The sequence below is a fragment of the Phymastichus coffea genome, unplaced genomic scaffold (assembly GCF_024137745.1).
Source record: "Phymastichus coffea isolate CEN01 unplaced genomic scaffold, Cenicafe_Pcof_1.1 PCOF00061, whole genome shotgun sequence".
In the NCBI taxonomy this organism is placed as follows: domain Eukaryota; kingdom Metazoa; phylum Arthropoda; class Insecta; order Hymenoptera; family Eulophidae; genus Phymastichus; species Phymastichus coffea.
In genome coordinates this window covers 934,534-947,051 of record NW_026706872.1, presented here as the reverse complement: position 1 = coordinate 947,051, position 12,518 = coordinate 934,534, and the positions used below count along the sequence as shown (strand labels likewise).

The 12,518-nt window shown below is 39.5% G+C and overlaps 1 protein-coding gene across 8 annotated transcripts in view; it reads right to left on the bottom strand.

The window, feature by feature from the left end:
- Window positions 1-12,518, bottom strand: part of LOC131666789 (cell adhesion molecule Dscam2) — a 108,866-nt gene that overhangs the window by 19,387 nt on the left and 76,961 nt on the right. For all 8 annotated transcript variants that reach the window (XM_058939707.1, XM_058939704.1, XM_058939706.1 and 5 more), the window contains 2 exons: window positions 12,316-12,458; window positions 4,368-4,532 (listed from right to left, as the gene is read on the bottom strand). In XM_058939707.1, the coding sequence (XP_058795690.1) occupies window positions 4,368-4,532; window positions 12,316-12,458 (308 nt within the window). The remainder of the gene's footprint in view (window positions 1-4,367; window positions 4,533-12,315; window positions 12,459-12,518) is intronic.

The following is a 12,518-nucleotide window of genomic DNA, read 5'->3' as shown; positions in this document are numbered from 1 at the left end:
GTTTGCCACGCATTAATCCTCGGGGTAAACGCGATTCGCGTGTAAATTAAGCTTCGCAAACTCACTGTGTATGCGAATGACGATTAGCTGCTGCCGCCCTGTTTTCACCTATCTTTTCAACGACCGGATAACCACGTTCATTGCATTTAAAAGATGCAGTCGATCGCTTTCTAGCGTGTCTCATTTCGCTCTGTTGACCAATGCTTAATGGACATTTCGCCGGCGCCATTTTATCATTTATACTTCCGAATTTTTATCGAATTCACCTTTCTCGCGAATTATAATGCCATCAGATTAGCATTTCAAAAGCTTCTCTCTTTTTATTCCATTGCCAAGGTATATATGTGCGTTGCAATAAGTCCTGTTTTATAATAAATCGAGGGACAGCCTCCATGATGCTAAATCATATTTTTACTGGAAAATCTGAGTTTAATACGGAAATTGTGTTGGCCACGTAATCCAGTTACTAATGATTTTGGTTTCCCTTCCAACCTTCTCGTGCACGCCAGAGATAAATACCAACGTCTGGGAAATCGATACTTGAATAATAATTATAAAATTAATAAATCATCCATAAGTGAAGAATAAAATTACCTCTTTGCGCTTACTTATCGTATGCGGAAAAATTACGTGATAAAATTCCATTTCCGCATTGGTATTCAGATATGTAGCTCTAGTCAGATGTAGAATTGACATCTCGTTACCTGCTACGGGCGTTTTTTGCCCCCCCCCCCCTCCCTCACATCCTCATCGCGTTTCAAATCTCGCTTTTTGTCTTTAACTTTTTCTCTTTTCTTTTATCGCTATCGGTATATAGACGACATGGCTTTGTTGGCGACAAAAGACCAAGTGTTTCGACGCGCGGATGCCCTATTGTGCTGGTCGTGTGTGATTCTAAAGTGACCGACGCGACAAACTGACGCCTTCTATAGGATACGTTCTTGGAAGATACTTTTTTGATAATACCCAACAACAACAAAATTTTAATTAAACATTTTTGATATTTTAATCATTAATCTTTACTGATAACTATACAATACGTTTTTTTTTAATGAAATGACTTACAATAATGAAATGAATGAGATTGTTCTTAAAAATTGAGCTGCCAAATGCAAATTAAATACTTAGACAATGATTTCAAAAGACAAGTTCAAATGGTTGGCAATAGGAAATTTATGAAGGAGACGTGAATAATATTGAAATAATACCCATAAATACGTGTTTATTTTGATAAATATGGACTATTGTAAAATTATGAAAAAAAATTTGTTTGTAAAAGTCACACGCTAAATAAATGAGAATTTTTAATAGAAATACATATCTCTGCCGACTCTAGTCGAGAAATACACGTTCAATAATAATTTTGAAAAAAACCAACTACGTGAACGGTGAAAAAATATATAGTTTGACGCGCATGTATAGCTGTATTGCCACGTGAATAAAGTTTCTATACGTGCGCTATTTATTTTCCCATTCGCAATATTAAAATGCAGAATCGCGAATAAGTTGTTCTGATAGAAAGCGAGGTGGCTCATCTCGTAGATCAAAATGGGAAATTTTTCATTCGTAGTAAGGCTCTCTTGTGCAGCTACGTAACGCTGATTTTTTGTTTCGAGAATACAGAAGCGAGACTATGCGCGCTCGTCCGGAGACGAAACATTTGCTTTGATGCAACATATGAGCCTGTAGCTGTTTGTTTACTGCTATTATTATTTGCAGAAGATTCTATTTAATGGATTTGCTTATGAATCAAGTGATTTACATTGTTCTTTTCTTCATAGTAATTTTGGGAAGGCCGATTTCGTTTATTCCTACAAATACCGATTCGATGCAATTTGATTCTATAGCAATTTACAAATTTTATTTTATTATATTTGTCGAATGCCAAAAATGAAATACTAATTTCTTAATCAATGAAACTATTTGACATTATAATTTTCTACCAAAAAATTAACGAACCATTAATTGATGATGCAAAAATTTTTACATTTATTACACAGAAGATTCTTTACGCGATATAATCGTAGTTTATGTAGAATTCTTTTCCAATAGAATTTTCAGTAGAAAGTTGACATATAGTTTTATAGTATCTTCTTTTCAGACAAATACCATTTTGTATTTTGTATTGTATTAGAAAGACGTTGTATTAAATAAAAAAGAAATAAACAAATTTGCGTAGAATGAAATCTCGTAGAATGAATATCAGTAGGAAACGAAGCCGACCTTTAGGACGTAAAATATTGCAGAATATCGTACACTGTATTTTCCGAAAAATAAAATCAGTTTTATGTGCGCAGAGATTCGAGCTGAATTGCAAAAAATATAAGCCTTGAATGTGCGCGCGCGTTTCGTATACTGATAAAATGCGTCACAGTGAAAATCCGCTCGCAGCTTGATTATTTTGGGCTACTCGTGATCCTTTTTTCGTTTTTCTATCAATGTTTGCTCTTAAAAAGTATAAATGTTACCACATGTACGTTTCACGTGCACTAAATATTTTTAAGTCAACAAAAACCATAGTTGCAAATATCCTTCTTCTGACCTGTTCCAGAGCAGCGGTCCCAATCAATACCGCTATGTATTCACTGTATTTTACGTGAGAAACAGTTTGATTTTTGAACCTTCGCGAGAGTCAAACTAGGCAGAAAGGGAGCTTCGACATTGTATGCTTATAGAATAGGCTCATAGAATATTATAATATGCCGTCGTATATTGCAATTATAAGCAATATGTTGTTTTTACTTCTACCGCTTTCTCGCAATATAAACTTGACATTTTTATAAAGCCCTCTTTTTTCGAGAATTGTATTTGCTTTTGCCACCCATAGTACATAAGTTTTTTCTAGAAAAAATCGTCAATAAAAGTGAAATACAGATAATTAATATATATATGTCAATTTCAGTAGTTTTTATAAAAGAAACGCCAAGATAAATTGAAACTTCGCCAAACGCCTATCAAACCCATTAAGCGAAGAAGATCCCAAAGTAATTATGATTCTATGACGTGAAAGTAAACGTTGTCTCTGCCCCCTCTTTTATAGTATTGAAAAAGCGAAGGAAGACGAAATCGTTATAGTCCCTTTCACGGACGAAAAGAAGTGAATGTTAGACGATAAAAGAAAGAGCGTGGCAATCCAGCAGGCGGCACACTCGATCGTATCCGCCTTAATACGTCGAGGAGAAGAGAAACTTCTCTCTCCTTTCTTTCCTCCTTGTACCCCACTACACCAGACGCAATCCCGTGCACATGTCGCAACAGCCAGTAGCACATGCAAGACGACAAAGACACACTCGGGACTGAGAGAAGCTAATAGCGCGCGTATCGAGAGACAGCTGCAAGATTTTTTTCCATTCTATTTTTTTCTTTTCGCTGTAAGCTTACTTCGCGCGCAAAATTATCAAGACAATTTCGAAACATATAAGACATTACAACGATAATCTAGTGACGAGGAAGGAAGGTAGTTAAAACATACGGGTTGACAGTCAGTTGCTGTACAGCAAAAGGCCAACAGGTTCGATCGACTTACACCATGAGCTTTGATATCGTTTTGCACTCGCTTGATGTCAATGATTCATTTCATGTTTTTTATAAAACCTGGATTTCTAGTTCTCAGCAACAGCAGCAGCAACAGCAGCAGCGTTGAAAGTGAGTACACAGTCTTTCGCTCGGTTACATTGCTTGGCAATCGTGCAAGAGCCGCTAAGTTTGCACTTCCAATAAGCTTGTACTCTGCTAACTCATTTTAGTCACGCCTCCTAGAGTCAAATTGAGCGAGCCGTTTACTCAAAGTCGCATCTCTTTGCTGTGCGCTGATAATCAAATCCTAAACGCAGGCTTCACATTTATAAGTTAACACTAAGCCAGACAAATGCTTACCGGGGTGATTTTCAATTATTCTCGCTCTAGCTTTAGAGATTTTACTTTCTTTTATTTAATCAATAGCTATTCATACGATAGATTCTTTGTTGGGTAATATTTTCGTGAGTCAATGTACCGACTAATCAGTGACAATAAAGTTTAACATAAAAACACACTGATAACAAAAAAACATTGGCAATTTTCTCATTCGATGAAGTTCTAAATGTTTGGTTACCCTTATAACACCATGCAGATCTTACAGTGACATTACGATGCAGACCGAATCACCGAATCCCTAGGTAAATAAATGTTTGTGTATGTACAAAGAACATGGTGACTAAACATGTCCGGGAAAGAGTAAAGCCCGCGGTAAATCTTCAAATGGATTTATCAGGCTTGGTTCTGTACGCGCACCAAACACTGATACACACACACACACACACACACGCGCGCGCATGCACGCACATACACACACAACTCTGCCTGGACAGGTGTAGTTACATACATACCTGTGTCGGTACTGCCGGGTAGTAAGATCGATTCGTCGCGATACCAGGACGTGACGGTCAGATGCTCTTTGATGTCCTCGCGAGCAGTACACGACAGCACAGCGTTGTTACCTTCGACCACTGGCGAGCGATTAACTCTTACCTCGTAACCAGGCATCGTTAACACTGTAAACACGAAGAAGCCAGTCATGAATTTTTCTTCACGTCGAAAAAGATGAAAATAATGTGACTGTAATGCCCGAGAGATACCGAAATTTAATAATAAAAGAAAACGCCAGAGGCGCGCACGCGAAAATGGATATTCTCAGGTGATATGAAAATTGGGGGAGTTTTGCCGAGATAGAGAGAAAGAGAGGAGTAAGACGTCGCATAACCTTCCGACCATAAAATTGAGACGCGCCACGTTCGCGGATGAAACGAAATGTGCAAATGAGGCCAATGTGCGGCTCGCTCGAGTGGAACCAACGATATTTTTCAAGTTGAGCGTTTCCCTACCTTGGGCTTTCGTTTACGCTTGTCACCACTACTATCACTACCACTCGGTCAGAGGAATTTTCTAGGAATCGCTCGTGGAATTAACTTTTGGTACTGCAGCTGCGCGCCGACGAAACAAAAAAAGCTTCATCGCTGTTTTTGCATTTTAATAAAATGCTTTCGGCTTTCAATTGCAACTGGGACGAATCTTTTGTAAGAGATTTTCCCGAGAGAGAGAGAGAGAGAGAGAGAGAGAGGGAGGAAGCCCTGTATGCATTGAGTTTGCATGAGTTTAAATCGAATGTTTGATTGTATAGAAAGTTTATACTATATTTTTTTTCTGTAAATCTAAGTAAAAATATACTATAGAAAAAGTTTGAATGGAAAAGTTGAAGAGAGCCGATGGAAAACGTATTTTAAGGTATCTCATACGCAGTGGATATATTCGTGCAAAATCTTAACAGGTCACGAATCCAAAGTGGATCAAATTGAAATGGCAGCAAATAAATTGAAAAACGCAAGAGAGGAATGCGAGGAGTAACAACTTTTCTCTCTCCCTCTCTCTCTCGTTCTGTCGACATGCGCGGTAAGCTCGTTTACCACCGCTGATTACTCGCCTAACTCACACCGAAACAATCTGCCCTCGAGCTTGATTTTTTTTTTGAAAATAGAAACTAATCTCGAAAAAAGAATACGAACAATGAGCTTTTTTTATTTTGGTTCTCGACAGCTTATTCGCCGGTGACTCATTCACTTTTTGCGTCGTAATCATGCACAAATTTAATTGTTCTGAAAAGTATAAAATTAAGTTTCCGAAAGATTTTTATGACGGTAAAATTTTCACACGCTTTATTGCAATGAAATATGCATCTTTAGTATGCATTTAATGATAATTACTATATCGAAAGATAATTTCGGTTACTTTTCTGAAAATGTACTTGCAAAATTAATCAATGAGATGGCGTCTAGCAACTATTGTAAACATGAAAACAAACGAGAATCCGCTCTCAGAATGAAAATAAATCACGTGGCTTTCTTCTGTTGTCGGCGCAAAATAAAAGAAAATAAAGAGAGTCATGCAGGACACTATAACTCTTTGGTTGCGCAGCGAGAGCGTCGGTGTGTGTCGGCCAGCGAACAATGCCACAGAGCTCTGGCAATTTTCATAAACAATGCGATAATTATTCATACGAGCTCGCACTTAATTTAAACAAACCGGAAGTGCGTATGTATAGAGCCGGTCAGAGAGAATAACTCGACAAAACCTTTCTCTTCTATATATCGTTTTAGTTGACTGCGCAGCCACGACCTCTCTCTCTCTCTCCCTCTCCGTCGTCATTTCGTTACATTAAATTCTGCCCTCGTGATCCCGAGCTATTGGCATAATTCAATAGTCGCCCGCGCGTTTGCCTACATTTAGCGTGATATCACAAGCCCCGGGCGTATTACAAATTCTATTATTGCCGAGCAACAATGATGGTTTAGCGCAACGCTCTCTCACTGCACTTCTGCAGCCTAATTTGCTTAATGACATTTTCGTTGCTGCATTTACACTGCGCTTTTTAATTTTATTTTTCGGACATTTTTCCAGATCCATATATAGGGGTAACACAATGAAACCTATGCAATCTTGTTTTATTTACGCTATTAACATTTCATTTTGAATTAATGAGTGGATCAGCCTAATTTTATATTTTCGGTAATAATATAAAAAATGTAGCCTTCATAATTTTATATGATTTTCTATTTTTAGCTCTATCTCAGCTTGTAGTATATCATCGAGCAAAAATGTACATGCCTGACCGCATCAGATTTGTACTACTGACTAATTCATTGCGTGTCGCGAGCAAAGTTTATATAAAATATCGATTTTTCAAAGAAGTACGCTCTATCAAGTTGGACATGAAAACGAGGAGAAAGCTCGATAAGATGTCGCTGTAATTTTGGCATTAGACGAATTATGAATAATTGAGAAAGTCACAGAGCCGAACAAAATTTGAAAACAGAATGTTTACTAGCAACATAGAGATCGAGAGTGTCGGGATAGTGAGTGACCCGAAGTGAACCTAGGAGCGCTTTCACACGCGTGCATACACGAGTGACGAGTCACGTGTTTGCGCCATAAACTTCGTAAATTCATGAATGCACAATAGCCGCTCGACGTTCCATTCGCCGAGTTAAATAACGTTGCTTCTTTATTTCTCCCCTACAGGCGTATATGCGCGTTGGCATCAATATGAATTAGCTAGCGAGAGCCAGCTTTTGAGTGGTGTATGCGTGCAAATTCCAATCACGTGCCTCAACGCTGTGTGGAAATTGATTCCAATGGATGACTGAAAAGTCCAGAGGCACGCGCGGATTTTGTGTGTCGGCGCGCTCGTACGCGCATAAAGAAATTCATTGTTTTCCGTGGCCAATTGTTTTCTTCTATTCTTTGCAAATGCCATTCGATCAACCGCTGCAAGACCGGCAGCTCGCTACCCAACGCCCGCCGCTACTTTCTAATTGATCTGGGATTTCAGCTTATTTTTTCAATTTCAATCCAACTTTGTCTTTGCCGGAATTTCGGAAGCGCGGTGAGCTTCTTCATGGATTTGCATTGTTGCGCGACACAGCGGCATTGTTTGCAGTACGAAAATCTTGCAGAGAATTTTTGCAAAGATACATCTATCTTAATAGCTATTTCAAACACTTGTTCCTGAACACATTTCAATAATATAATAGCTTCATATCAAATTGCTCGTGAGCTACTTTTGCAATACTTCGCGGTACACGAAAGCTCGCCGAGTCGTTGCTCATTTCTCGTTCGCGATTCATCATCAATCTCTCTCTCTCTCTCTCTCTCTCTCTCTCTCTCTCTCTCTCTCTCTCTCTCTCTCTCTCAATAAGAGAGGACATCGTGCAGGATCTGCGCACCACTCAAATGAATATTCTCGAGGCTATATCAGCTTAACAAAGGGGTTGGCTACGAAAAAAGGGTATACACAAGATTCTCTCAAGTATACGTCTCGAAGAAGCCGCCGTCGAGTAGGCCGCTACCTCTGCCGTCGACGACGACAACACAAAAGAGAGAGATGGCTACAATGAAGCCAAGCAAGGGGTGGGTTGAGGCTCTTGATTGGCCAGGGGCCCTCGAGCGTAGCCGATGTCATTTCAGATAAGTTTCTCTCGCGCTCGCATATCGCCTTTCACGCGAACACCCAGAAAGAATCCTCGAGTGCAAGCCCCGCGTCTTTTAGAGCGTCAAAGGGATCCACAAGGGAGAGAAAGAGAGAGAGAGAGAGAGAGAGAGAGAGAGAGAGAGAGAAAGAGAGAGAGGATGTAACTGCTGCCGCTGCAGCTAAAGCAAATAGTACAGTCGCGCCAAAGATAAGCGACGAATGCTTGTTTGCCTTGGTGGCTGTGCTTTTCGACGGTCGCGTAATCAGCACAGTCAAACGGATTTTCTACGGTTGTTGGGACATTTGCCGACGCCTTTTTTCGCGAGGCGTACCGGAAAGGATGAGGCTGACTTGTTCTTTCTTTTTATTTATTTATTTTTCTTTTTGACAAAAATTTGTGAAACTTCGACGCTCTCTTGAAAAATTTGATATGAATTTGATATATTTGATGAGGAAGTAAATTTTTTCAATTTCAGTTTGGCTGGTATTTTTTATTTATGTTCAATTTGCAGATGGAAGTATTTTATTTTTCGTTTTCTTTGTAAATTTCTAAATTCGCTTACTCCAATGATATAATCAACCTTTATTTTTGTAACTCGTATTATATAACAAGCTTTCAAAGTTCAAGAATGTTTACAAAACATACATATTATATAATGAGAGTGGCTCAGAGGGTAACTCAGGCTTTTGTGCAAAAGGTCGTAGGTTCAAATGCTAGGCATGTGAGGATTTTCAGAAATGAAATTTTCGTATGTTTGTTATTGCGATTCTGATGGTTCAGATTCTACCTTAAAATGTAGATCCAATCATGATGCGTGTAAAACTTTCTTCTCCTGTACTATTTCAAAAAATGATGAAGGAAGTAAGTCTATTCACTGATGACTATAGAGAACCAAGATTAATGCATAAAGATACCTCTGCAGCATTCAATGTGGACGTAGTTCTTGAAGTTACAATAACAATATAAAGAACTAAACTCAAATAACAATTTTAAAGCTAGCTTTAAAGCTTAAAAATATTAGTAAGTAGGTAGATCTTGCGATTACAAGGAGTATTGTAGTTTCTTTCGTGAAAATGAAAAATGAAAACGAACATTCACGATTGTGTCGTTTGAAAGTTAAACTTTCAGTAACTACAGTTCTTGAACAATACAAACAAAGAGCGTTATCTGTTAATCCAGGTTAATCTACATGTTAATAAAATATCTTGTACGACTCAGTATATTGCAATACTTGTCTTTCCCTCGGCTTCACTCCTTTACAGGATTATCTGGCATTGAAAAAAATTAATTCCCAAGAAATTTAAAAATAAATCCTTATAAATAAGTGAAACAGTACTTTTTGAAAAACATCATCGTCATTTTTTCCAATACAACTCGCTTACGAAATTGAAAAAAGCCTCGCATTCGAAATGGTTCGCTGTTTACTTTTATATCCGCGCATAAAAAGCAATCAACGAGAAGGTTTCCTCGGTACATATCAATGCGCTCTTTTCCTTTTTATTTCAGTGCATTGCATTCAAACGCCATTACCGAATAAATAGGTAGAGCCAAAAATCACCACTGAAAGCCAACGTCGTCGACGTTGTCGTTACGAATAGCCTTTTCCTTGCGTATGAAATTTTCAATGGCCGAGTACAGAGAGTTTTTTACTCTCCCTCGGACGGTCGTATTCGTCGATCGTCCAAGCATAAATAAACCTGCCAGAGTTTCTCGGCTCGTTTAAATAATTAAATGTATAATTACCATGAATGGATGGGTTCTCGCAAGCGTCAGGTGTCTTAATGAAGGGGTTGCGCGACAGACAGACGTAAAGATATGACGATGAACCTAAAGGAGGGGAGAATTCCACCTCCTGAAGGGAGCGGAAATGAAAGTGCGTTACCCTCGAAAAGTTTACGCGAGACATCTCAAATTGAGAGGACGAGTCAAGGCCTCCTCTAACGAGATGCCACGAGGAAAGAAGCAAAAGAAAATCCAGATTTTCTTTGGGCGCACCTCGATGAAAAAAATACAGTCATTTAAGTCTTATCTCGTGTATTTCCACGATCGATTCCCCCCACATTTTACTCAATACAATTTAACTGCTTTACCCGTTGGCTTCTACATGTGTGCGTCTACATGTTTTCTGAGTGAGTTTGCTAGGCAAAGAGTCCAAGCTAAAATATCGTTAAAGTACTCGATGCGCGGTAATTGAGTTTGCTCGCTCTCGGCACTTGCATTATTTATAGCTAGAACGTGAGTGCGCGCGAGAGAGAGGCTTCATAATTGGAATTACATGGAGCGACATATTGGGATTTCGCACGCGCGAGAGCGAGAGAGAGAGAGAGAGAGAGAGAGAGAGAGAGAGCAAACTGACGGCGAAACTTTGGGCTTCCGGGATTGTTATATCGGATTTTCCTTTGTTTGCGCAGACCAATTTGTCGGATTTCAGTTAAGCTATGTCACGCTAAGAAAGACACCTAACTGAATGATTTGGTACAGGTTTTTTTACAGCACCTCCTTATTCTTATTTGCTCGTTTGACAAAATCAGCAATTCGAGCCTAATCTACCAATTGAAAAAATTCGATCACTCTTAGTTTAATGCAGCGTGAACAAAGGGTATACTGCTCGCGCTGGAGTAGCACCTTAACGGGATCTCATCAAAGTCGCAAATCAGGACACGAGAGCGGAAAAAAACGTCGCGCACAGCCATGGAATTGACTCGTCTGGTTGCGCGCCGGTGCAATCCCCAGTGCTCGTTGCCGCTAACGAAATCGTTAGGCACGCACCTTAATGGAAAAATGACGACGAGACATTACGCTGCTTAGTTCCCTCGGGGCGTTTCTTGCTCGCTCGCAATCACCTGATTACGTACAATATTTAGGCTCGCCGATGCGTCTCATTCGGCTAAGTAAGAACTTTGCTTGCATATGCGTGTACGTTTGTATGCGTGCCAAGGTTCTCGACATTTTATATACTAGTTCGATTACCTGTTCTCCTCCCACGAGAGATTCATCGACCGACTCTGCAATTGACACGGAAATCGAAGGATTTACGGAAAGTACTTATATGTACTACTTCCCTCCCCTTTCGCGACGGTATATTTTCTACGGCTGGCTGAGCGCAATTCTCCACGGTGCATTGTTGACATCGTCTCATTTTAGCGTTGCCTCCACTCGAAACGCCTATATTTTTTTCTGACAATCAAATTGGACAATTCTGACAACAGGGGCGTGTGCGTTCAACTCGTCAGAAGAATAGTTTGTTTGCTCGTAGGCACCTCCGTCAAATTATTCAATTTGAGCAAGTTCAGAGATCGGTTCAGCCATTTGAAGCAATACAAATAAAATTTATTATTCCTAATGCTTTCTTTCACCTTCATTGTAAATTAGATAAAGTTGTTGCAGTGGTCAAACACAGGCTAGTACTAATGCTAATGAACGGAAATCCATAGAGGGAACAAATTGAGCTAATAACGCGCAATGCAAGTGTACGAGTACGTCGAATAATTCAAAGAAAACTTAGAGGTAAGGGAAAGCCTTTTCTTTTGAAGTGGGCTCGAGAGAGCTTTTTGGTCGATGAAAAAAGTGGAAAGCCATGCACACGGTATATATATCTAAAGTACTCCTCGCATCATTAATTATTTTTAATTCTTCTTTGGGCTATTTTTACGTGAGTTATGCCTTGCTCGGTCGCTGAAAACTGCGAAAGAACGCTCTCCTGAAATAAATCTATCGATTTTGTGACTTTGCGCTTCATTTATCTTACGCTCTCGTTTACCTTTATTTTTTTTAAGCTTTTCTTCTTCACGTTTGGCTTATAATTTTTTTACAACAGTATGCTAATTTTTCTATCTTTAAAGTAATATTGCAATCAGTAAATTTGTCAATTGATCGTAGAAAGAACGAATAGTCGAAAATTACGACGAGAAGATGAGGCATCGTGTATCCAGCCGCACATCGATCGATACTACAGAATTGTGTACGTGTATTGTAGCGAGTCCAAGCCATTCATTTTTACGACTTTGACTTTATTCAATCATCAACGTCATAAAAATAGTCATTCAGCAGCGCCGTAAAAGGGAGAGAAAGAGAGAGAGAGAGAGAGAGAGAGAGAGAGAGAGAGAGAGAGCAAACGTCGAACACGTTCCGATCGTAAAAGGTATTCGTCGAAAAAATCGAAGTCCAGTCCACTCAACCTGTCGCATTCCATTCCCTCGCGCAGTATCGAAACAAAGGCGAGTGCGCACTCACTTCTATACCCTCGCATTTCATTCCGCAAAAATGAGGAGAAATATATATATGTAGAAGGTAGAAAATTGACAGTGATTACCTGCGCGAAGGGTGACTTCCCTGGAGAGTACAGTGCCGACAAAGTTGGCTGCTCGGCATCTGTATCGTGCGTTGTGTATCTCCGCGCGGAAGTCCTGAGCCAAAAACGGTGGGAAGTAAAGCGTACCGTTGCCCAGTAGCTGCCTGCAAGATACACATACAAGGAAAAGATGCATGACTTATATATATATGTGTGTGTGTGTC